Source organism: Scyliorhinus torazame, chromosome 5 (genome assembly GCF_047496885.1).
Source record: "Scyliorhinus torazame isolate Kashiwa2021f chromosome 5, sScyTor2.1, whole genome shotgun sequence".
In the NCBI taxonomy this organism is placed as follows: domain Eukaryota; kingdom Metazoa; phylum Chordata; class Chondrichthyes; order Carcharhiniformes; family Scyliorhinidae; genus Scyliorhinus; species Scyliorhinus torazame.
Window position 1 is genome coordinate 146491706 of NC_092711.1, and position 27160 is coordinate 146518865.

Sequence of the window (27160 nt, forward strand, 5' to 3'; positions counted from 1 at the left end):
TGATACCTCCTCCTGTCTCTAACATTTGTGAGCAAAACACTTTCTTTTCTCATTCTGGCCTTCAGTTGGTCCCTTGCTGCAACTGAACGGAAAGGAAGTGAATCCAGGGAGGGTGCAGACTCTGCAAAGCTTGGCCCAGGTCTCTCTCTCTTTCTCTTAAAGACAGTGATGTGGAGATGCCGGCGTTGGTCTGCGGTGAGCACAGTACGAAGTCTTACAACACCAGGTTAAAGTCCAACAGGTTTGTTTCAAATCACTAGCTTTTGGAGCGCTGCTCCTTTCTCAGGTGAATGAAGAGGTAGGTTCCAGAAACATATATAGACACAGTCAAAGATGCAAGACAATGCTTTGAATGCGGGCATTTGCAGGTAATTAAGTCTACAGATCCAGAGAGGGGTAATCCCAGGTTAAAGAGATATGAATTATCTCAGGCCAGGACAGTTGGTAGGATTTCGCAAACCCTGGCCAGATGGTGGGGGTGGGTGGGGGTCAATGTACTGCGACATGAATCCAAGGTCCCGGTTGAGGCCATACTCATATGTGCGGAACTTGGCAATAAGTTTCTGTTCGGCGATTCTGCATCGTCGCGCATCCTGAAGGCCACCTTGGAAAACGCTTACCCGGAGATCAGAGGCTGAATGCCCTTGACTGCTGAAGTGTTCCTCGACTGGAAGGGAACATTCCTGCCTGGTGATTGTTGCGCGATGTCGCTTCATCCATTGTCGCAGGGTCTGCTTGGTCTTGCCAATGTACCATGCTTCGGGACATCCTTTCCTGCAGCGTATGAGGTGGATAACATTAGCCGAGTCGCACGAGTATGTACTCGCGTGTAATGGTGGTACCCATGTCGATGATCTGGCACATCTTGCAGAGATTGCCATGGCAGGGTTGTGTGGTGTCGTGGTCACTGTTCTGAAGGTTGGTAGTTTGCTGCAAACAATGGTTTGTTTGAAGTTGCACGGTTGTTTGAAGGCAAGTAGTGGGGGTGTGGGGATGACCTTGGCAAGATGTTCGTCTTCATCGATGATATGTTGAAGGTTGTGAAGAAGATGTTGTAGTTTCTCCGCTCCGGGGAAATACTGGATGACGAAGGGTACTCTGTCTGTTGTGTCCCATGTTTGTCTTCTGAGGAGGTTGGTGCGTTTTTTTGCTATGTCGCGTTGGAACTGTCGATCGATGAGTCGAGCGCCATGTCCCATCCGTACGAGAGCATCTTTCTGCATCTGTAGATGTCAGTTACGCTCCTCCTCGTCTGAGTAGATCCTGTGTATAGGAGGGCTTGTCCATAGGGAATAGCTTCTTTAATATGTTTAGGTTGGAAGCTGGAGAAGTGGAGCATTGTGAGGTTATCCGTGGGATTGCGGTAAAACAAAGTGCTGAGGTGACCATCCTTGATGGAGATGAGTGTGTCCAAGAATGCAACCGATTTTGGAGAGTAGTCCATGGTGAGTCTGATGGTGGGATGGAACTTATTGATGTCATCATGTAGACGTTTCAGTGATTGTTCGCTGTGGATCCAAAGGAACAAAATGTCAATGTATCTGGTGTATAACGTTGGTTGATGGTCCTGTGCGGTGAGGAGGTCTTGTTCAAACTTGTGCATGAAGATGTTGGCATATTGAGGTGCGAATCTGGTCCCCGTGGCTGTTCCGTGTGTTTGGATGAAGAACTTGTTGACTAAGGTGAAGCTGTTGTGATCCAGAATGAAGCGGATGAGTTGCGGAATTGCATCTGGAGATTGGCAGTTAATGGTGTTGAGTACTGAGGCTGTTGCAGCAATGCCGTCGTCATGGGGGATGCTGGTGTAGAGTGCCGAGACGTCCATTGTGACGAGGAATGTTCCTGGTTCGATTGGCCCATGGGTGCAGAGTTTCTGTAAGAAGTCCGCCATATCGCGACAGAAGCTGGACGTTCCTTGTACGATGGGTTTCAAAGATGCCCTCGATGTAGCCAGAGAGGTTCTCACACAGGGTCCCATTGCCTGACACGATAGGCATGCCTGGTGTGTTGGACTTGTGTATTTTCGGGAGGCAGTAGAGATCTCCAACGCGGGGAGTATGTGGGAAGAGAGGACGTAGGGTGCTCTGAAGGTCTGGATCCAAGGTCTTGATCAGTCTATTGAGTTGGCGGGTGTGTTCCTTGGTCGGATCTGCAGGTAATGTCTGACGTGTTCCTGGTTGTTGAGTTGTCGGTACACTTCTTTGCAGTAGTCCGTTCTGTTCAGTATGATGGTGGCCCCTCCTTTGTCTGCTGGTTTGATGACTATGTTGCGGTTGGTCTTCGAACGTGGATGGCATTGCGTTGTGCTTGGGTGATGTTCGGGGCTGTCTTGTGAATGCGACTGATGAATCTGGCATTGACGCAACTCCTGACGACTTGAGCATACATGTCGAGTCTAGGGCAGCGACCTTCCGGAGGGTCCAATTCAACCCTTTCCTCTTCGGTTGCCGCACCGCAGTCTTTCACCGAATGAAGATTGAGCTTTACACAGACTGAAACTTCCCCGAATGAAGATTGAGCTTTACACAGACTGAAACTTCCCCTGTCTCCAACATCTGTGAGTAAAACACTTTCTTTTCTCCCCCTTTCCATTTCTTTTCTCATTTTGACCTTCAATTAGTGACATGCAGCAACTGAAGGGAAAGGAAGTGAATCCAGGGAAGGTGCAGACTCTGGAAAGCTTGATCCACGTCGCTCTCTTAAAAACATTGACATCCTTTACTCCCTCAGCTTCATAGAATCATAGAATTTACAGTGCAGAAGGAGCCCATCGAGTCTGCACCGGCCCTTAGAAAGAGCACCCCAGTTAAGCCCACGCCTCCACCCTATCCCTGTAACCCAGTGAACCGACCTAACCTTTTGGACACTAAGGGGAAATTTAGCATGGCCAATCCACCTAACCTGCACATCTTTGGACTGTGGGAGGAAACCACAGCACCCGGAGGAAACCCACACAGACACGGGGAGAAAGCGCAAACTCCACACAGACAGTCATCCGAGGCCACAATTGAACCTGGGTCCCTGAACTGTGAGGTAGCAGTGCTAACCACTGTGCCACCCGTGCCGCCCTTGATACATTTGTTTGTCTGGCTAAAAGGATGGTCAGTTTTCTAATGTTCATGATTAAATGGCTGGTTTCCCCAGGAGATGGTTGACATTTAAGGGGGACAATAAATTACTATCAGACGGAGATGTCCAGTGTTGTTAGATGGTGCAGATTAGATATATTATTTATGGTTCAGTAATAAAGTACTTTTATTATTATTTCTAGCCTTGTAATATTGTGCTGTAGCTACATTATATATTTCCAGTCATCTCTTCCCTCAGGGTTGTTAGTCTCTGGATTTCTCTTCCACGGGGACCAGTGGAGGCTTGGGGGTAGTTAAATATATTCATGGATGAGTGGATGAGTTAGACAGATTTTTAATATATATATTTTTTTTAAACCATTTTTTAAACAATGAATGCAGCAGCGTAACAGAAAAACTGGTGGAAAATGGTCACAGAGCAGAACAAGAGCTATTGCCGCATAAATACAACACATTGCAGAATTAATTTGGAACAGGATATTTGAGGGACCTTTAGATGAAATGCCAGATCAGTGAACAACCAGTTAACAGGTTAACATAGTGAGTGGGGAAAGAGGGTAAGATTATATAAAAACGGAGGATAACGATGCAGGTCGCACACCCCAATATATTATAAAACAGACTATAGTCAAATTCAAATGAATAACAGAACAGAGATGACATAGAATTTATATAGTGCAGAAGGAGGCCATTTGCCCCTTCAAATCTGCACTGACCCGCGGAAAGAACACTTCAATAAGATCCACTCTCTGCCCTATCCCTGTAACCTTGTGCATTAATTATGGTCAACCCACCTAACCCTCCTGGTGATTGGAGCTGAACAAACTTGAGGCGAGGTTACTTTTTGTTCCAGATCAATGTGCTAATTGTTGCAGTAATTTCTTTAACACCTCTTTGGACACTAAGGAGAAATTCAGCATGATCAATCCACTTTAACTGCACATCTTTGGACTGTGGGAGGAAAACGGAGCACTCAGAGGAAACACACGCAGACACGGAGAATGTCTATCTTCACACAGACAGCCACTCAAGGAATCAAACCTGGGTCCCTGGTGCTGTGAGGCAGCAGTGCTACCCACTGTGCCCCACTCCTGGCCAAAGTTAAATTGAATTCACGCATGGAAAGCCCAGGAGGAACAAGTCAGTCAAATTGGAGCGTATGTATTTAAGATAGGAGTCCCATACTTTACCCAATGCATCAGACTCGGAATGAAGTACAGACATTAAAAATTGCATGGAGATGCATTCCATAATCAACCTATCCCAGTTTTGGATAGAGGGAGACCTGACTGGTCTGCTTCTGTATTGAGCCAGATGGATGTTGGGTCCATCCTAACCCAATCTCTTATGAACCGAAGACGAGAGGCCAATTAATAAAACTTGATATTCAGGAGACCCAACCTTCCCTTAGCTCCTGGTGATTGGAGCTGAACAAACTTGAGGCGAGGTTTATTTTTGTTCCGGATAAATGTGCTAATTGTTCCATTAATTTCTTTAACAACAGCAGTACAGGCAGCATCTGCAGAGGGTACAGCAGTCTGGGCAACACATTCATTTTAATGAAGACAATCCTCCCTCACCATGAAATCGGAAGAGCCGACCACTGGGCAAGGTCCCACCTAATAGTCACCATCAGCTGTGGAAAGTTGGCCCCATATAGCTGTCTGAAAGAGGGGGGTAATTGACATGCCCAGATATTTAAATCCCATGGGGAACCATCTGAAGGGTAACTTAGCAAGAAAAGAGGGCTTACCCTTGAAGCCCCCCCGCCCCCCCCCCCCCCCCCCCCCCTTCAAACAAGCCAAGTATTTGGTTGGCTTATCCCCAAACTCGTACAACGTCTGCCTCACAAACTCTCAACTTTTCTCAACCTGCTGAGTCAACAGGGAGTCCAAAGGCACTCTTGCTGCGTTAACCTCCTTCAGCAATAGTTTACTAGGAGCCTTCTTATAATTCTCTTCCGCCTTCGCGAAACAAACCTCCAGACGCCACTGGTTCTCCAGAATGCTGCACTTTTTATTAGCAGTGAGTTTTACACGTCTCCCACAAAATGGAGTGGTAAATACCAGGGGTCGAATTAACCGAAAGGAAGAACTTAAACTCTTCCGTAAAGTGCGTCGTAAATGATGTAGCTCCTTTCAGGGAGGCTCCAAACCTCCATATTCTCGACCTGGGGGTGAGCCCTCGAGCAGAAACTGCAGACAAACGGGGGAAGGTCTGCGATTACGATGCTCCCTGTGATGCAAGTGGACACCAGGTGTAGGATCGTCCTCGGCACAAACAAATTGTCGTTTCTAGTATGACATTGATGTGGGGCTGGAAAGAAGGTAAAATCTCTGCTCCTTGGGTACAAAGTTCTCTAAACATCCACATAACCCACCTCCTCACTGTTATGATCCCGGACCAGGCCCGAACAGTGGCTCGGATACTGGACACAAACCCCAATATTTTATTTGTGTTTTGTCAGACTGTGAGAAAAGGATATCTCACTCCAGGAGTGATTTCACACAAAATAGGGCTGTGCTACAGGAAAACAAACTTTATTACTGACACAATATTAAAATATGTTTAACATCACACCAGAAAACAGCTGACAATTAGCCCTTAAACAATGCTAATCAATACAGTGAATACAGTAACCCTTAACTGCTACCTTTATTCCCACTCAAACAACAAAAACACCATCTCAGCTCTCAATCCACCATTAAACACAGTTAGACCTCAGCAAAACCTGCTTTACAGGTTCTTTGAGAAAGAGAGATCTTGTGTCACCACTTTAAAGAAAAGATCTGAATCCTGTCAGAACCATGAAGAAACTTGGGAAGCTGTTTCAGCTTGTTTCAGCTCGCCTTCTAATGACACTCTTCTGAACTGCTTGGAAAGAAACTGCAAATCTAGCTACAGACATATATTTTCAACTGAACTGAGATGCTTGACCTCTGCTCACATCTTGAACTAATCCTCAACTAAAACACTGCTTTGCTGCAAAAAGCCTGAAACCGTTGTTCCTCCCAGTAATGACATCATTTTACAAGCTGAAATCTAATTAACTCCACAAGGAATCCCCTCGATCTCCATTAGCCCACGTTTTTTACGATGCTTTAACTGCACCTCTGGCTCCAAAATTTAGTTGTCTTTCAAACTAGGATTTCTTTAAGAAACATGACTGCAGAAGTCACACGCACTAACTCCGGCTTTTAATCCTTACTGCACCAAATACCGAGAATACAATATCTCCAAAATTCTCAGTCTTCAAATCACAAGCAGAGGCCAACGGGTTTGATCCTGACCCCGGGTCACTATCTGTGTGGAGTTTCCACATTTTCCCCATGTTTCCATGGGTCTCACCCCCACAACCCAAAAAGATGTGCAGGGTAGGTGAATTGGCCACGCTAAATTGCCTCTTAATTGGTAAAAAAAGCATTGGATACTCTCAATATATTTTTTTTAAATGATGGGGAACGAGTCCGGATGAGAGCCTGAGTTAGTCTGAGCTGCAAACCATCCCTCCAAATCCTTGCCCTTCGTGGATTTAACGAAGGCCAGGGCTGCAGTCAGATTATCAAAAGACTTGACGGAGTTGCCAGATACAATTTTCAGGGTCTCCGGATAAAGCGACATAATTCACTCCCACAGCCTTGAGTTCCCTTCAAACTTCACCGAAGCCTTGATGCTCCGTTTGCGTTGCTGCCGAAAAGTCCCGGAAGAAGGAAAAACTTACTCCCTCATGGAGCCAGGTCCCACCTCACATTACCCGTCTCCAGGAACTTCTGGTGATCTTTCAAGTTGTGGAAGTGAATGATTACAGGCCTGGGATGAAAACTATCCCTCAGGCTCAAAGACAGGATACGATGCCCGTTCTAATTTGAAACACCCAGGCTTCACATCCAGCTTGGGAAAACGTGGCAGCCGGTCCTCGAAGAACCTAATGGGAGCCTTACCCTCCACACCTTCTGGCAGGCCGACGACGCGAATGTTCTTTCTCTGACCCTCAGTACTCCAAGTCCTCCAGGACCTCTGCCACGTCACTAAGACAGTTTGCCAAGGATTGAAGTTTTGCCTCAGCCGAGGAGGCATCTTGCTCAAAAGTTCAAGATTCTCTCCTCCGGATCATCGAGCCTCTTCATGGTATTTTACAGCTCGGCCACATAAGCTCACAGATATTGAGTCAGCACAGGCAGCCTCTAGTCAATCATCATTTTCACCACCTCCGAGAGCGCGGGGTCAAGAAACCTCCTGAAGGTCAGGCCGCCATGTTGAAAAGGCGGCTCTGCCCCTGCTGAATCCTGCGCTCTTTTATCGACTGATTTCATAAGGTTCTTCGGCATAATCTCACCAAACCTTACCCCTCAAGTCTTTCAGGGATATGAGAACAAATATTAATTCAAGGATGAGGTAGATGAGTGCTGGCCAATCAGGATAAATGATGGATTCTAGGCGAGTGGCACCAGAACCTGCGGAAAAGCAGCTACTCCCACATCCGCCTCGCGTGGACCCCCCAGACAGATTTCTGATTGACGAGACAGTCAAGGGTTCTAGGGAACAGGCAGAAAAATGGAGATGGGGATGTGGTGAAGCTTTGGAATTCTCTACCCCAGAGAACTGTGGAGCCTCAGTTATCGAGTATTTTCAAGACAGAGATTGATAGGTTTCTAGATATTGAAGATAGCGAGGGATATGGGGATAGTATGGGAAAATGGTGCTGAGGTAGATCAGCCAATGATCTCATTGAATGGTTGAGCAGGCTTGATGGGTCGAATGGCCAAATACAGCTCTTATTTATTCTGATCTCTGTGTCCAGTTCAGGAAGCGGTGAACATGAATCTGTCAATCGGCCTGAATCAGCACCTTCAGGAGAATTGGGAGGGATAATATTAGATACAGCAGAGTGAGACTGGAGGGAGAGTGTGTGGGATGGAGATTTACAGTTACGGGGGAACAAGAGAGAAAAGAAAAATTGTCTGTTTTGAATTTCTATCCTGTCTTAAAGTGCTGACTTCTGTAAATTGTTTTTCCAGGATATTAGAAGAGGAGGAGATACAGACAGAAATCTAAAAGGTCACGTGGCGATTTGACAGAGTTACTCAATTCATCGTCCTGAATATCACGGCCTTTGAATCTAGAAGGAGAAATGTTTGCCCGATCTGTCAACTTTAAAAGATTTTAAACATCAGTGTGACTGGAAAAGCACCGAGACACACACACCCAAGTGAGAGTGTTCCAGAGCACTGACTGTGGAAAGAGCTTTAACCAGTTACACAGCCTGAAAAAACATCACACCATTCACCGCGGGGAGAAACCGTACACTTGTTCTGTGTGTGGACAAGGCTTTGGCTGATTGTCCAACCTGGAGAGACATGAGGAGACCCAAAACATGGGGAAACCATGGAAATGTTGGGACTGTGGGAAGGGATTCAGAGTCCCATCTAAACTGGAGATCCATCGACGCATTCACACTGGGGAGAGGCCATTCACCTGCTTTGTGTGTGGGAAGGGATTCACTGAATTATCCAGCCTGAAGCCACACCAGCGAGCCCACACTGGGGAAAAGCCTTTCACTTGCTCCCAGTGTGAGAAGGGATTTGCTCGTCTATCCAACCTGAAGAGTCACCAGTGTGTTCACTCTGGGGAGAGGCCGTTCACCTGCTCTCACTGTGGGAATGCATTCACCCGGTTATCCAACCTGCAGAGACACCAGCGAGTTCACACTGGGGAGAGGCCGTTCACCTGCCCTCAATGTGGGGAGGGATTCTCTGAGTTATCCAGCTTGAAGTCACACCAGCGAATTCACACTGGGGAGAAGCCATTCACCTGCTCTCTGTGTGGGAAGGGATTCAGACATTCGTCCACCCTGCCGAAACATCACCGAGTTCACACTGGGGAGAGGCCATTCACCTGCTCTCAGTGTGGCAAGAGATTCAGTGATTCATCCAACCTGCAGAGACATCAGCGAATTCACACAGTGGAGAGGCCGTTCACCTGCTCTGATTAGGGAGGAATTCAGCGATCCATCCCAGCTGCCTCGACGGTGGCGAGTTCATCTGCACCCAATGTGGGAACTGATTTTGTGATTCATCACACCTGCTGAGACACCAACAAGTTCAAAGTGATTACAGGGTTGGATTCTGCTGTTATTGTTTCTGTTCTCAGTTCAATGCAGCATGGCATTTCATTCATTCTGTCAGTTGGTCAATGGGGAGGGTCGGAGGGTTTCTTTCTGCTGGGCTGGCCGGTCTCACGACTTTGCCTCCAGTGGGCTGATGCTCTTTGAGCCTTGTGGCAAATACTTGGTTTCAGTTTTCACGAGGATCACAGAGTGAAAGGGTGTTTGGAAGTTAAAGGTTTATTAATTTTGCATTTCTGTTTGGAAGTACCCCAATGCGGCCATGTTGCCATGAAGATGGGCTAAGGTGGGTATACGGTTACTCTGTTTAATTCATCTGGGTGTTTCTCACAGAAGGAAACTGCCAAGGTCTGAGGAATAAGTTGTATGTGGTAGATTGGGTACTTACAATAAACGTTAGACAGGCAAGCACAGCATTTCAGGATGTGTTACATAGTTACATAAAATATCGATTCTTTTAAGAAGCCTGAGGACTGGGAACTTGTTTCAGAATTTAGCAAAGGAGGACCAAGAAACTGATAAAGAGAAAATAGAATATGAGAGCAAACTGGTGAGAAACATAAAAACCGACTGGAAAAGCTCCTATATATAGGAATGTGAAAAGAAAAAGATTAGCAAAGACCAATGTGGGTCCATTCCAGGCAGAGACAGGAGAGTTTATGATGGGGAATAAGGAAATGGCAGAGAAACTAAACAATGTGAGTCTGTTTCACAGAGGAAGATACAGAAATTGTCCCCAAAACACTAGAGAACCAAGGAACTAGTGAGCACAAGGAACTGAAAGAGATTCGTATTAGTGAAACAGCAGTACTGGAGAAATTAATGTGATTGAAAGCTAATAAATCTCCAAAAGCTGCTGCTCTACATCCCAGAGCGTTGAAAGTGGCGGCTGTAGAGATAGTGGATACATTTGTGATCATCTTTCAAAATTCTGTAGATTCTGGAATGGCTCCTGCAGATTGGAAGGTGGTAAATGTAACCCCACTATTTAAGGAGGGAGAGAGAAAACAGGGAACCACAGACCCATTAGCCTGACATCAGTAGGAGGGAAAATGCTACAATCTATTATAAAGGATGTGATAACATACGAATTAGGAGCTGGAGTAGACCACTTGGCCCCTCGAGCCTGCTCCACCATTCAATAAGTTCCCGGCTGATCTGATTGTAACCTCAACTCCACAGAGGCCCCTTAGAAAATACATCTGGGGAGATAGTTATGGGGTACAAGGAAATGGCAAAGGAGTTAAACAGATATTTTGCATCAGTGTCGAATATTCCATTAATGCTAAATAAATATGGGTAAGGAATTAAATACCATCACTAGAGATGTAGTAAAAACAAAGAAAAGTACATCACAGGAACAGGCCTTTCGGCCATCCAAGCCTGTGCCGATCATGATGTGCTAACTAATAAAAAAACTTTCTACCCTTACTCGGTCCGTATCCCTCTACTTCCTCCCGATTCATGTACCCATCCAGTTGCCTCTTAAATGTTGCTAATGTGCCTGCTTCCACCACAACCTCTGGCAGCCGTTCCAGGCACCCACCAGTCTCTGTGTGAGAAACCTACCTCGCACATCTCTCTTAAACTTTCCCCCTTTCACCTTGATCCTGTAACCCCTGGTGATTGACACTTCACCATTGGAAATAGCCTCTGACTATCCACCCTGTCTATGCCTCTCACTATTTTGTAGACCTCTATCAGGTCTCCCCTCAGTCTCCGTCTTTCCAGTGAAAACTATCCTGGTTTATTCAACCTCTACTCATAGCCAAGAACCTGGAGACCAGGCAACATCCTGGTGAACCTTCTTTGCACTCTCTCCAAAGCTTCCACATCCTGAAAATGTGGTGACCAGAACTGCATGCAATACTCCAAATGCAACGTAACCAAGGTTTTATATAGCTGCAACATGATTTTCCAGCTCTTGTACTCGCTGCCCCGGCTGATGAAGACAAGCATTCCATATGCCTTCTCAATCACCTTGGCCACCTGTGTTGCCACTTCTAGGGAACTGTGGACCTGCACGCCCAAATCCCTCTGTATGTTAATGTTGCTAAGGGTTCTGCCATTTACAGTATAATTCATACCTAGATTTGATAGTCCAAAATGCATCACCTCGCATTTGTCCGGATTAAATGCCACCTGCCATTTCTCTGCCCAAGTCTCCAATCTATCTACATCCTGTTGTAACCTCTGACAATCCTCAGCACCATCAGCAAATCTGCCAATCTTAGTGTCATCCACAAACTTACTGATCAGACTACCCACATTTTCCTCCAGACCATTTATATATGCTACAAACAACAGAGATCCCAGCACTGATCCATGCGGAACACCACTAGCTACAGATCTCCATTCTGAAAACACCCTTCCACCGCGACTCTCTGTTTCTATAACCAAGCCAGTTCTATATCCATCTAGCCAGCCCATCCCGAATCTCATGTGATTTTAGTTTTTTTTCCAGTCTGCCATGTGGGACTTGTCAAATGCCTTGTCCATACTAATGTCCATATGAACTTCACCCACCGCCCTTCCCTCATCAATTTTCTTTGTCAGCTCTTCAAACAACTCGATCACGTTGGTGAGACATGACCTTCCCCATACTCCTTACCATTTCACCCACTTCCTGCGGGTCCACGCAGAACTTCCCTCCATTGCCCTTGAGTGGGCCTACTCTTTCTCTTGCTACCCTCTTGCTCCTAATATGTGCATAAAAAGCCTTGGGATTCTCCTTGACCATGTTTGCTTGAGACATTTCATGGCCCCTTTTGGCTGGCCGAATTCCCCGTTTCAGTTCCTTCCTACTTTCACTGTACTCCTCAAGGGCTTTATACTCCTCAAGGGCGTGATCAGTTTTTAGATGCTGAGACCTATCATATGCTTCCTTTTTCCTTTTGACTAAGCTTACAATTTGTCATCCATGGTTCCCGAATCCTGCCATTTCTATCCTTCATTTTTGCGGGGACATGCCTGCCCTGCACTTCAATCAACTGGTCTTTAAAAGCCTCCCACATGTTAGACGTGGATTTGCTCTTAAATAGCCGCTCCCAATCCACATTCCCCTGTTCCTGTCTAATTTGGATGTAATTGGCCCTCTCCAATTAAGCACCCTCACCCGCGGGCCACTCTTATCCTTATCCATGACTACTCAAAATTTTATGGAATTATGGTCACTAAGCCCAGAATGCTCTCCCACTGAAACATTAATCATCTGGCCTGGCTCATTCCGCAATGCCAAGTCTAGTATGGCCCCCTCCCTGGTTGGATTGTCAACATACTGTATGAAAAAGACCTCATGGACACATCTAACAAATTGCTCTCCATCCGAGCCCTGGCTGTAAGTGATTCCCAGTCAATATGGGGGAAGTTAAAGTCACCCATCACAACGACCCTACTTTTTTCACGTTTTCAGTATCTGACTACACAATTGCTCCTCTGTCTCCTGCGGGCTATTGGGAGGTCTATAGTACACTCCCAACATTGTGATTTCACCCTTCCTATTCCTGAGCTCCACCCATAATGCCTCATTGAAAGATCCCTCCAATGTGTCCTCCCTCAACACAGCTGTGATCTGCTCCCTATTCAGCAATGCAACTCCCCCACCTCTTTAGTTTCCCCTTCTGTCCCGTCTAAAACAACGATATCCGGAATGTTAAGCTGCCAGTCCTGTCCCTCTTTTAGCTATTTCTCCCTAATTGCAATTACATCAGAGTTCCATGCAGTAATCCAGGCGCTCAGTTCATCTCTCTCACCTGATATACTTCTTGCATTGAAGCAAATGCACTCCAGACCTACAGTCCCGCTGAGCCCTGCGGCTTCCCTCTGCCTGCTCTAACTCTGCGCTACGTTTATCTCAGTCTCACTTTCCCCCCCAGTCTCTACACTTACTGGCCTGCTGTTCCCGTTCCCACCACCCTGCCAAACTAGTTTTAGAGGCAAATAATGAGGCAAACGGCAGACAAGTCCCCTGGTCCTAATGGCTTGCATCCTAGGATCAGAAAAGAAATGGCTACAGAGATAGTGGATGCACTGGTTGTGATTTTCCAAAAATCCTTGGATTCTGGAGAAGTACCGGAGGATTGGAGAACTGTCAATGTGACCCCACTATTCAAAAAGGGATTGTGGCAAAAAGCGGGTAAATATAGGCCAATTAGCCCAACATTTATTGTTGGGAAGATTTTGGAAGCAGTAATTAAGGAAGTAATAGTAGGACATTTAGAAAATGATAATCTAATCAAACAGAGTCAGCATGGCTTTGTGAAAGGGAAAACGTGTCTGACTAATTTAGCAGCGTTTTTCGAGGAAGTCTCAATCAGAGTGGATAGAGGGGGACCAGTAGATGTGTTTGGTGTATTTAAACTTCCAGAAGGTGTTCAACAAGGTATCTCACAAAAGGTAAAGTCATAAGATAAGAGCCCATGGTGTTGGAACTCGTATATTGGGATAGATAGAGAATTGGCTAATGGCACAAAACAATGATTGGGGGCACAGCGACCTATAACTATTGGGGTTCCACAGGGATCAGTCCTGGGATCGCAACTGTGTACAATTTATATTAATGACTTGGAAGGAAGGAAGCGAACGTACTGTGCCCAAATTTGAAGACAACACAAAAAAGGTGGACAGGTAAGTTGCGAGGGGGGTACAAACAGTTTGCAAAGAGATATTGAGAGGTTAAGTAAGTGGACAAAAAGTTGAAAATGGAGTATAATGTGGGAAAATGTGAAGTTGTTCATTTTGGAAGGGAGAACAAAAGAACATTATTTAAATGGAGAAAAACTGCAGATATCTGCAACACAAAGGGACTTGGGGGAACTTGTGCACGAAACACAGAAAGCTAGCAGACAGGTGCAGCAGGTAATCAGGAAGGCTAATGGAATGTTGGCCCTGATTCCAAGGGGGTTGGAGTATAAGAGTCGGGATGTCTTGCTGCAGCTGTACAAGGTGCTGGTGAGACCACAACTGGAGAACTGAGCAGTTTTGATCCCCTTATTTAAGGAAAGATATTATTTCATTGGAAGCTGTTTGGAGAAGGTTCAGTTGGATGAATCCCGATAAGGAGGGATTGTCATAGAGCAAAGATTAAACAGGTTGGAATTTGGAAGAATAAGAGGTAATCTCATTGAAACATACAGAATTCTTAAGGGGCTTAATTGGGTAAATGCTGAGAGGATGTTTCCCCTAACGGGAGAGTCTAGGACCAGCGGGCATAGTCTCAGAATAAAGAGATGTCAATTTAACACTGAGATGAGGAGGAATTTCTTCTTTGAGGGTTGTGCGTTTTTGGAACTGTGAGAGCTGTGGGGACAGAGTCTTTGTGTATATTTAAAGCTGCAATAGATTCTTGATCAGTGAGGGAATGAAGGCTTACAGGGAAAGGGCAGGAAAGTGGACAAGAGAAATGTTGGAGCAGCCATGATTGAATGGCGGGGAGGCATGATGGGCCGAATAACCTACTCCTGTTCCTATTTCTTATGGTATTATGGTCTAACTCCCCTTTCGCCCCCTTGCTTAACAAGAATCTATCCAGCTCTGCCTTTAAAGTATTCAAAGACTCTGCTTCCACTGCCCTTTGAGGAAGAGAGTTCCAAAGACTCCCAACCCTCTTGAGAGAAAAAAGTTCTCCTCTGCCTTAAATGGACAAGTTATTACTTTTAAAGTGACTCCAATTTCTGTATTGTCCCACAAGAGGAAACATCCTTTCCACATCCATCTTGTCAAGGCCCCTCGGGATCTTAAACGGTTCAATCAAGTCACCTAAACTCCATCGGACACGAGCCCAGTCTGTCCAATCATTCCTCATAAGACCAGCATCCAATTCCAGCTATTAGTCCAGTAAACCTTCTCTGAACTGCTTCCAACACATTTACATCATTCCTTAAATGAGAGCAATACTGTACACAGTGCTCCAGATGTGGTCTCACCAATGTCCTGTATAACTGAAGCATAACCTCCCTTTTGTATTCAATTCCCCTCACAATAAACAATAACATTCTATTAGCTTTCCTAATTACTTGCTGCACCTGTATACTCGCCTTTTGTGATTCATGCTCTCGGACACCCAGATCCCTCTGAGTCTCAGAGCTCTGCAATCTCTCACTAGTTCGATGAGAAGCTTCTTTTCCTTCCGGACAAAATGTACAATTTCACATTTTCCCACATTACACTAATTTTGCTAGATTTTATTCCACTCATTTAAAATATACCTTTCTAACCTCCTTATGTTCTCTTCACAACTTACTTTCCTCCCTATTTTTGTATCATTGAAACATAGGAGCAGGAGTTGGCCATTCAATCGAGTCTGCACTGACATTCAATACGATCATGGCTGATCATCCACTTCAGTGCCTTTTTCCCCATATCAAATAATTTCCCCGTTCTATTCCCGTGTCCCTGTCGCTTTATTTCCCTCAAGTGCCCTTCCAATTTCCTTTGGGAAACATTCCTTCATCTCTGCTTCTCCCTCCCTCATAGGAAGTGAGTTCCAAATATTTCCTACTTTCCTCAAATGTAAACGAGGCTCATAAAGCACCGGAGTCCATTCTGCCCATCATTCCCATGCTAGCTCTTTGGATCAATTATCTAAGTAATTCCACCGCCCTACAAGTCTATTTTCCTAGTTTATTTCCAAGTTTATTTTGAATCCCAACTCGCAACAACTCGTTCTGGTTTTTGTCTAATAATTTCATATACTGTTTGGATTTTCAGGAGCTATTTGAAATGGAGCGAAAGGCACAAAGTCAAGACTCAGATTTTATTGCTGATTGTCGCAAGTGGGCTGAGTTTCATGACTAATTCTAGAAATAGTTTACATTTCTATAGCGTCTTTCATGGCCCACAGATTCTCCTAAAGCTTTTTCCAGTCAATTAAGTACTTTTGAGATGTCAGAAATTGTAGATATGACTCAGTAATAATATTTCATTTTTAAAAACAATCACTCGTCCATCTTCATTGTTTTAGGTAACAAGGCCAAAGAAACCATGTTAAACTCTAACATGTGACTGGACCTTAATTTTAAAAATTAATACTGTTTCAACCAAAACTGCTGAACTAGTGGAAATTGTTTAAACAATTGTTCCAGCATTTTATAAAGCTACAGAACATCATATCATGCTCAGTCTAAGACTCATTGTTCAATCCAGTCAAGGTTAGTAAGAAAGAAAGATATTGCCTTCCACAAAACTGTCTCTTTGAACCAATGTACCTTATATTATCCAACAGTATTAATGAAAGATTACTGTATTAATTGGCTAAAGGTCAGTAACTGTTGACTGAATAAGTAATGAGCCTTAATTGTGTTACAATTAATGAATCAGTAGTTATAGTGAAAGACTGAGTTTTATTTGCTTTCAAAATGTAAAACGTTCATTGCTGTGCATATAAATAATGTGTAATGAAGATAAATGTACTGGCAAGAGAGACCTTCAAGCTCTGATTAGCCTCAACATTTGAAATTGTATGAATAAGGGATTTGTATAGAATCAGATAAAGGAATAGTATGAAACAGTTGTATTGTATTCATAGGATCATAGAATCCCTACAGTGTAGAAGGCCATTCATCCCATCGAGTCTGCGCTGATCCGCTGAATGAGCATCCCACCGAGGCCCACTCCCCCACCCTATCTCCATTACCCCTTAACCCCACATAACCTGCACATCTTTGGACACTAAAGGACAATTTAGCATGGCTGGTCCACCTGACCTGCACATCTTTGGACTGCGGGAGCATCTGGAGGAAACCCATGGGGTGATACAAACTCCACACTGATAGTGACCCAAGGCCGAAATTGAACCCGGGTCCCTGACACTGAGGCAGCAGTGCTAACCACTGTGTCACCCCTGTCAAAGAGAGAAACTGGTGCAAGTAGTTGGGGATCCAATTAAATTGATCCAGTGGCCAAATTGACCAATTGTCATGTTACAACAGGCACAACTCTGACGTGAGGTAATTGTCACTTTGGGGATAAAGGTAGAGGTTCCGAAGGTCTTCCTTGCTGGGCAAGTACTGAAGATTCCCGAGGCCGAGTTCCAAGGAAATTACTGTCAAAGAAGGAGCCAGACTCCTGAGGCTGAATTCCACAAGAATTGGCCTTAATTGTATCCAGATCTCGCCAATGGGAATAGGCCGGTTAGATTGGAAACGGAGGGCAACACGGTGGCACAGTGGGTTCGCCCTGATGCCTCACGGAGCCGAGGTCCCAGGTTCGATCCCGGCTCTGGGTAACTCTGTGTGGAGTTTGCACATTCTCCCCGTGCTTGTGTGGGTTTAGCCCCCACAACCCAAAGATGTGGAGGGTAGGTGGATTGGCTACACTAAATTGCCCCTTAGTTGGAAAAAATGAATTGGGTACTCTAAATTTATATTAAAAAAGAAAAAAAAAGATTGTAAACCGATCGGCGCTTGGTGTCCAATTTCGGACTCTCCTGCGATCTAACTGCCGCACTTGGATTTGCGCCTTGCACATCGAGGGCATTAGATCGTGCCCTGATTTTCATTTGCTGTAAAAATTGTAAAAGCTTAATTGCTGTGCATGTAAAGAAAGTGCAGTGAGGATAAATATACTGGTAAGAGAAACCTTCAAACTCTGATTTGCCTCAACATTTGAAACTGTCTGAATAAGGGATAGTATAGAATCAGATAAAGGGATAGTAAGAAACAGTTTTATTGTATTCCTGTCTAAGATAATGAGAGAAGGTGGAGTCAGTAATTGGGGATCCAATTAAATTAATCTGGTGCCAAATTGACCAATTGTCATGTTACAACAGGCCCAACTCTGATGTGAGGTAATGGCCACTTTGGGGATAAAAGTAGAGGTTTCAAAGGTCTTCCTTGCAGGCTAAGTACTGAAGATTCCCGAGGCTGAGTTCCAAGGAAATTACTGTCAAAGAAGGAGCCAGACTCCAGAGGCTGAATTCCACAAGAATTACTGTCAAAGGAGCCAGAGAGGGTTACGCTTCTACAGACTGATCACCCGCATGAAGTTGTAAAAGTCAATGTCTTAAAGTTATTCAGTAAACCTTTTTCATTTAATAAGCTTCTTTTTAAATTTACCATTCAGAGAATTCTGACTTTGCTTTAATTGGTTAAAGTCTTGTCTGAACCAAAGTGAATTTATGAAATGGTAGGTTGGGTGGTGTGGCTGAAAACAATTAAGTTCCAGATAACAAGATCAGATAACATAAATCTTCAATTTAAAAACTTGCATTTCTATAGCGCCTTTCACAACCACAGGACGTCCCAAAGTGCTTTACAACCAATGAAGTACTTTTGAAGTATAGTCACGGTTGTAATGTCGGAAACGCAGCTGCCAATTTACACACAGCAAGATCCCACACACAGCAACGTGATAATGAACAGATGATGTGTTTTTAGTGATGTTGATTGAGGGATAAATATTGACCAAGAAATAGTGGCTGTGGGAACTTTCACATCCACCTGAAAGGGGCAGACAGGGCCTCAGTTCAACATCTTATTTGAAAGAAGGCTGTTCTGAAAGTGCAGCACTCCCTCAGTGCTGGGACAAGGAACGTTGGATGTGATTTTTGTCTTCAAGTCCCTGGACTGGGATTTGAACCCACAACCTTCTGACCCAGAGGTGAGAGAGCTGCCCACTGAGGCACGGCTAACACTATAACAATACAAAGTTAGAAAGGGAAAGTTACCCTTTAAAATCCTCACCCTTTGCCTCCAGTGCCTAAATCTAATAATAAAAACCCCAGTATAAATAACATGGATTTGACTGACAAATGTTGAGGCGTTGGTTTCGAGCCACAAGTTTCGACTTCCCATTTGAGCCTCGGGCACCTTCCTGTCTTTTGTAAAGGCCCCGAAGAATCCAGCACGAGTTTTAAGGATTCAAAATAATAAAGTTTATTTACTATAACAATATATACATAGTCGTAGCAGTAACTTCCCTTGCTACCTTCTCCTTCCTCCTGGTTCCTGGACTGGCCAGCTTATTTATAGTAGGAGTTTCTCCGCCCCCCTCATTGGGGAAGTTCATACTCCCATAGGATTGTGGGATAATCATTAGTCCCCAGCCAATCATCAGTAGGCAGGTTATAACACTGTCTCTCTATTGCTCATGTCAAAATTAAAGTGTTTACTTTGGCAGAAGGAATCGGGAAGCAAAACCATATTTAAATGGAGAGAGATTGCAATAGTTTTTTTTTAAATCTTTTATTAAAGCATTTGTATATACATTAAACAGAACAAAAACCTCATAAATAAATAATACCCGACTGCCCCACCCTCCCTGCCGTACCCATGCACCCATCCTGTCTTCCCCATTCTAACCCTTTAACTCTCCTCCCCCCCCCCCCCCCCTGAAGAAGCCAATAAACGGCTTCCACCTCCGGGTAAATCCACCAACTGACCCTCTCAAGGCGAACTTAATTTTTTCCAGCCTAAGGAACTCTGCCAGGTTGCTAATACACACACGCTTCTTCGGCGCCCCGAGTCCCTCCACTCCAACAAAATCTGTCTCCAGGCTACCAGGGAGGCAAAAGCCAAGACGTCGGCCTCTTTCACCCCCTGGGCTCCCGGGTCTTCCAACGTCCAAATATCGTCACCTCCGGACCCGGGGCCACCTTCACCTTCAACACCTCAGACATTACGTCCGCGAACCCGTGCCAGAACCCCCTTCAGCTTCGGACATGCCCAAAACATGAGAGATTGCAATACTCAGTGTCACAGATGAATGTGTGCTGCAGGAATCACTAAACGTTAGTGTGCTGCTCCAGCATTTAATTAGAAAAGCAACTGGAATATTGGTGTTTCTCACAAGGGGAAAGGAATCTAGAGATGCAGGGCCTCTGTGAGACCACATTGGAATATTGTGCACTGTCCCTTCACCTTGTTTGAAAAACAAAGATAGAATTGTGTTGGCTGCAGTTCAGAGAAGGTTCACTTAATACATTCTTGGGCTGAAAGGCTTCTCATGAAGAAAGGTTGAACATGTTGGGTCTGTACCCACTGGAATTTAGAGGTGATCTTATTGAAACATGTACAATCTTGTCTGTCTTGTCTTGTGTGTGAAGTCTGCGCGTTCTCCCCGTGTCTGCGTGAGTTTCCTCTGGGTGCTCAGGTTTCCTCCCACAGTTCAAAGATGTGCAGCTTATGTGGATTAGCCATGTACATTTTCCCCTTGTTGTCCACAAAAAGGTTAGGTGGGGTTACTGGGTTATGGAGATAGATTGGGGGAGTGGTCCTAGGTAGGGTGCTCTTTCAGTAGGTTGGCGCAGACTCGATGGGCCGAATTAACTCCTCCTCCACCGTAGGGATTCTATCATCCTGAGGTGATTGATAAGTTAAAAATCAGGAGGATGTGTCCAATTGTGGGAGAGATTAGAACCAGGGGACACAGGTTATCAATATGCAGTCCACAGTTAAGACCGAGATTGAGGAGAATGTTTTCCTCTCAGATGGTGTTTAGTCTGTGGAATTCTGTAACCCAGAGAGCAGTGGGGGCTGGATCATTGAATATATTCAGGGCAGGGTTGACAGAGTTTTGATAGTGGAGTGGAGGGTTATGGGGGCCAGACAAGAAAGTGGAGTTGAGATCACAACCAGATCATCCATGATCTTAAAGAATGGAGCAGAAGGCTCGATGGGCTGAATGGCCTACACCTGCTCCTCTATTCCTTTCTGCAAATTTCACAGGATGTTCAATTCAAACCTGGTTCAGTTGATCTAAACCCAGAATTTATTCCAGCCCAGTTACAGGGGGCTCCAACATCAGCAGAATTAAACTCCAAGGGTCAAAATCAATATAGGCGGCAAGGTTTTGCAGTGCTTAGCACTGCTGCCTCACGGCGCTGACGATCCAGGTTAGATCCCGGCCCTGGGTCACTGTCCATGTGGAGATTGCACATTCTCCCCATGTCTGCGTGGGTCTCCCGCTCACATCCCAAACATGTGCAGGGTAAGTGGGTTAGCCATGCTAAATTGCCCCATAATTGGAAGAAAAAAAAAATTGGTACTCAAATTATATTTTTAAAACCTCAATATGATTTTGTCCTACACAGGAGCAACATCAGAATCATTCTCTCTCTCAAACTATAAATCTCTGTTATAGAATCCCTACAGTGCAGAAGGGAGCCATTCAGCCCACTGAGTCTGCACTGACCCTCTGAAAGAGCATCCACCCAAGCCCACACTCAAACCACATCCCAATAACCCCTTAACCTCACCTACACATCTTTGAATAATAAGCGGCAATTTAGAATGGCCAATCCACCTAACCTGCATGTCTTTGGATTGTGGGAGGAAACCGGAGCACCTGGAGGAAACCCACGCAGACACGGGAAGAAAGTGCAAACACCAGTCAGAATTGAACCCGGGTCCCTGGCACTGAGGCAGCAGTGCTAACTACTGCAATGTGCTGCCTCATACACACTCCCTCCTACCTAGTTATTTTAACACTAATTCATCCCACTATTCTCCTCCTGCTTTCCCCTCAATTCTCCTCCCCTGAAGGTGCTGACTCTCTGGTTGTTTCACTCTCACCTATTGCCCTTCCCAATATGTCACCCAGGTGTCTAAATCTTTACACCTGAAGTTAACAAACTGTTTTGTTAAGAGGGACGTCACAATCCAATCCACTGCCCCCCCAACCCCATCCCCCCACCCATCATCCAAGTCCCAAGAGTTTGGAGACTGGGCTCCTGACGAGTAATTGGGTTCACAGCTCCCACAACTCCCCGCGGCAAGTGCACGACTGCGCATGTCCACTGGAGAGGGTCAGCTGCGCATGAGGAACAACGCGTTTCGTCTTGGCCAAATAGCTGACGTTTCAGATGTCAACAGTGACTTCCGTTGTCCATTGTCATCAGGCGCCAAATAACCAATGGAAAGACTGCAGGAAAGAGAGGAGAGGCTGCGCATGTGCGAGAAAAGGCCCACCCCCTGACCTTCCTGCTGAGGTGTTGAGCAATGGGAAGAGTTCAGACCGGAAGGACTCTGGTCCTCTATCCAATCAGACCGCGGGCTTTGTGTGAATGAAGATTGAGCTCACACAGACTGAAACCTCCTCCTGTCTCCAACATCTGTGAGTAAAACACTTTATTTTCTCGCCCTTTCCATTTCTTTTCTCATTCTCACCTTCAATTGGTTACTTCCAGCAACTGAAAGGAAAGGAAGTGAATCCAGGGCGGGTGCAGACTCTGGAAAACTTGGCCCAGGTCCCTTTCTCTCTCTCTTAAAGACAATGATAGTAAGAAGTCTTACAACACCAGGCTAAAGTCCAACATGTGCTCCGAAAGCTAGTGTTTGAAACAAACATGTTGGACTTTAACCTGGTGTTGTAAGACTTCTTACTGTGCTCACCCCAGTCCAATGCCGGCATCTCCATATCAAAGACAATGATAGCCTTTGCTCTCAGCTTGACACATTTATTTGGCGAAAAGGATGGTCTCTTACCTAATGTTCCCAATTAATGGGCTGGTTTCACCAGGAGATGGCTGACATTTAAGGGGACAATAAATGAATATCGGTCAGAGATATATGTCTAGTTATAAGGTGCAGATTACAAATATTATTTATGGTTCTGTAATAAAGTACATTGATATTTCCAGTTGTGTAATATTGTACTGTAGCTACATTATATATTTGCTTTCATCTCTTTCCTCAGGGGGTTGTTGGTCTCTGGAATTCACTTCCTCAGGGACTAGAACATAGAACATAGAAAAATACAGCACAGAACAGGCCCTTCGGCCCACGATGTTGTGCCGAACCTTTGTCCTAGATTAATCATAGATTATCATAGAATTTACAGTGCAGAAGGAGGCCATTCGGTCCATTGAGTCTGCACCGGCTCTTGGAAAGAGCACCCTACCCATAGTCAACACCTCCACCCAACACTAAGGGCGATTTTGGATACTAAGGGCAATTTATCATGGCCAATCCACCTAACCTGCACATCTTTGGACTGTGGGAGGAAACCGGAGCACCCGGAGTAAACCCACGCACACACGGGGAGGATGTGCAGACTCCACACAGACAGTGACCCAAGCCGGAATCGAACCTGGGACCCTGGAGCTGTGAAGCAATTGTGCTATCCGCAATGCTTAACTCCGAGAGGAGTCTGGGAGTCATTGAATATATTCAAGAATGAGTTGGACAGATTTCTGATTGACAAGGGAGTTAAGGTTTATGGGGAACAGGCAGGAGGAGGGATTTCTTCACTCAAGGATGTGGTGAAGCTTTGGAATTCTCTACCCCAGAGGACTGTGGAGCTTCATCATCCAAGTATTTTCAAGACTGAGATTGATAGGTTTCTAAATATTGAGGATATCAAGGGATGTGGAGGACAGTGTGGGAAAATGGTGCTGACGTAAATCAGCCAATGATCTCATGAAATGGTTGACGAGGTTCGATGGGCCTAATGGCCGACTGCAGCGCCTATTTGTTATGATCTCCCTATCCTGGAGAGGAAGCATGGATCTGTCAATCAGCCTGAATCAGCACTTTCAGGACAATTGGGAGGGTGAATATTAGATACAGCAGAGTGAGAATGGAGGGAGAATGTGTGGTATGGAGACTGACAGTTTTTGGGAATGAGAGGGGGAAAAATGTTCCATACAAACTAGAAATGTCTGTTCTGAATTTCTATCTTGTACTGACAGTGATGTCCTTTCCAAAATGTTTTTACAGGATAGTAGAAGAGGAGGAATTACAGACTGAAATCTCAAAACATCATGTCTAGATCTCTTGATTCCTTGGGACCAGAATATCATCGCCTTTGAATCCTGAAGAAATGTTTGACTGCTCTGTAGGCTTCAAAACATTTTAAACATTCGTGCGACTTGAAAATCACCGAGACAACACACACACTAGTGAGAGTGTTCCAGAGCACTGACTGTGGAAAGAGCTTCAACCAGTTACACAGCCTGAAAAACATCACACCATTCACAGCGGGGAGAGACTGTACACGTGTTCTGTATGTGGTTAAGGGTTCAACTGATTGTCCAACACGGAGAGATACAAGGAAACTCAAAGCATGGAGAAACCTTGGAAATGTGGGGACTGTGGGAAGGGATACAGGGCCCCATCAGAGCTGGAAGCTCATCGGCGCAGTCACACTGGCGAGAGGCCATTCATTTGCACTCAGTGTGGGAAGGGATTCAGTGATTCATCCCATCTGTTGAGGCACCATCAAGTTCACACTGTAGAGAAGCCGTTCGCTTGCTCTCAGTGTGGGAAGGGATTCAATCGTTCATCCACCCTGCAGACACATCAGCGGGTTCACACTGGGGAGAAGCCATTCACCTGCTCAAGGTGTGGGAAGGGATTCAGACATTCATCCACCCTGCAGAAACATCAGCGAATTCACACTGGAGAGAGGCCATTCACCTGCTCCCAGTGTGGGAAAGGATTCACTCAATTATCCAGCCTGCGAACACACCAGCGAGTTCACACTGGGCAAAGGCCATTCGTCTGCTCTCAGTGTGGGAAGGGATTCACTCAGTTAGCCCACCTGCAGGCACATCTGCGAGTTCACACTGGGGAGAGACCGTTCACCTGCTCTCAGTGTGGGAAGGGATTCACTCACTTATCCCACCTGCGGGTACACCGCCGAGTTCACACTGGGGAGAGGCCATTCAGCTGCTCTCAGTGTGGGAAGCTATTCAGTGATTCATCGCACCTGTTGAGACACCAGCGAATTCACACTGGGGAGAGGCCATTCTCCTGCCCTCAGTGTGGGAAGGGATTCAGTGATTCATCCACCCTGCAGACACACCAGCGAGTTCACACTGGCGAGCGGCCATTTCTATGCTCAGTGTGTGGGAAAGGATTCACTCTTTCATCCATCCTGCTGACACACCATAGAGTTCACACCGGGGAGAGACCATTCATCTGCCCTGAATGTGGGAAGGGATTCATGCATGAACGCAACCTGCGGAAACACCAGCGAGTTCACATCTTGGAGATACCATTCACCTGCTCTGAGTAGGGGAAGGGATTCACTGATCCATCCCACCTGCAGAGACACTGGCAACTTCACACTGGGTAGAGGCCATTCACCTGCTCTCCATGTGGGAAGGGTTTCTGTGATTCATGGCGCCTGCTGGGACACCAACATGTTCACAAGTGACTACAGGGGTTGGATTCTGCTGTTATTGTTTCTGTTCTGAATTACATCCAGGACTGCATTGTGTTCATTCTGTCAGTTGGTGAATGGGGAGAGTTGGAGGGTTTCTTTCTGCTGGACTGGCTGGTCTCACAACTTTGCCTCCAATGGGCTGATGCTCTTTGTCTTGTTGAGAAAACCTGGTTTCAGATTTCACAAAGATCACAGAGTGAAGGGGTGTTTGGAAGTAGAAGATATTTCATTCCCATTTCTGTTTGGGAACCCCTAAAATTATGCCACCTTGCCATGAAGATCTGATATGGTCGTTACATGGTTTATTTCTTTAACACATTTAAGTGTTTTCGTCTGTGAGAAACAATCAGAGGATGAGGGGCAAGTTGTCTGAGGTGAACTGGGAAACTGATGGGAGACAAAGAATAGCTAATATTTACGGAATTATTACATATTTACCAGGTGGCCAATTTGCTCAGTTGGCTGGACAACTGCTTCATGATGTGGAGCGACACCAACAGTGCGGGTTCAACTCTCGTACTGGCTGAGGTCATCTATGAAAGCCCCGCCTTCTCAACATTGCCCCTCGCCTGGGGTGTGGTGATCCTCAGGTTAAATCACCACCAGTCAGCTCTCCATCTCCTAAATACATACATAGATACATCAAAAATAGAAGCAGGAGGAGGCGATTCAACCCTTCGAGCCTGCTCTCCCATTCATTATGATCTGGGTGATCATCAAGTTCAATACCCTGACCCTGCCTTCTCCCCATATTCTTTTAGCTACAAGAGCTTTGACTAACTCTTTCTTGAAATTACACAATGCTCTTGTCTCAACTACTTTGTGTGGTGGTGAATTCCACAGATTCACCACTCTCTGGGTGAAGAAATGTCTCCTCGCCTCAGTCCGAGAAGGTTTACCCCTTATCCTCAAACTATGACCCCTCGTTCTGGATTCCTCCACCATCAGGAACATTCTTTCTGAATCTACCCTGTCTAATCCTGTTGGAACTTTATAAGTTTCTATGAGATCCCTTCTCACTCTTCTAAACGCCAATGAATATAATGCTAAACGACTTAGTCTCTCCCTCAATGTCAACAAAACGAAGGAGATTGTCATCGACATCAGGAAGCGTAGTGGAGAACATGCCCCTCTACATCAATGGGAACCAAGTAGAAAGGGTCGAGAGCTTCAAGTTTTTAGGTGTCCAGATCACCAACAACCTGTCCTGGTCCCCCCCATGCCGACACTATAGTTAAGAAAGCCCACCAACGACTCGACTTTCTCAGAAGACTAAGGAAATTTGGCACGTCAGTTACGACTCACCAACCTTTACAGATGCACCATAGAAAGTATTCTTTCTGATTGTATCTCAGCTTGGTATGGATCCTGCTCTGCCCAAGACCGCAGGAAACTACAAAAGGTTGTGAATGTAACCCAATCCATCACGCAAACCAGCCTACCATCCATTGACTCTGTTTAGAATTCCCGCTGCCTCGGAAAGGTAGCCAGCATAATTAAGAACCCCACGCACCCCGGACGTACTCTCTTCCACCTTCTTCCGTCAGGAAAAAGATACAAAGGTTTGAGGTCATGTACCAACCGACTCAAGAACAGCTTCTTCCATACTGCCATCAGACTTTTGAATGGACCTACCTCGTATTAAGTTGATCTTTTCTCTACACCCTAGCTATGACTGGTAACATTACATTCTGCAATCTCTCCTTCTTTCCCTATGTACGGTATGCATGGTCTGTATAGCATGCAAGAAACAATACTTTTCACTGTATACTAATACATGTTACAATAAATCAAATCAAAATCCTCATATGACAGTCCCTTCCTAGGATCCAGCCTGTTAAAC

General features: G+C 45.3%; 2 protein-coding genes across 2 annotated transcripts in view; both read left to right on the forward strand.

Moving 5' to 3' along the window:
* LOC140421927 (uncharacterized) overlaps nucleotides 1-27160 on the forward strand; it is a 120475-nt gene that overhangs the window by 75805 nt on the left and 17510 nt on the right. The gene's annotated exons all lie outside the window — the stretch shown is intronic.
* The window catches only part of LOC140421968 (uncharacterized), a 73702-nt gene continuing 46574 nt past the window's right edge, over nucleotides 33-27160 (forward strand). Inside the window, exons 1-2 of the mRNA XM_072506956.1 lie at nucleotides 33-241; nucleotides 23868-24977. Coding sequence (XP_072363057.1) covers nucleotides 24214-24977 — 764 coding nt within the window. The 5' untranslated portion in view covers nucleotides 33-241; nucleotides 23868-24213. The remainder of the gene's footprint in view (nucleotides 242-23867; nucleotides 24978-27160) is intronic.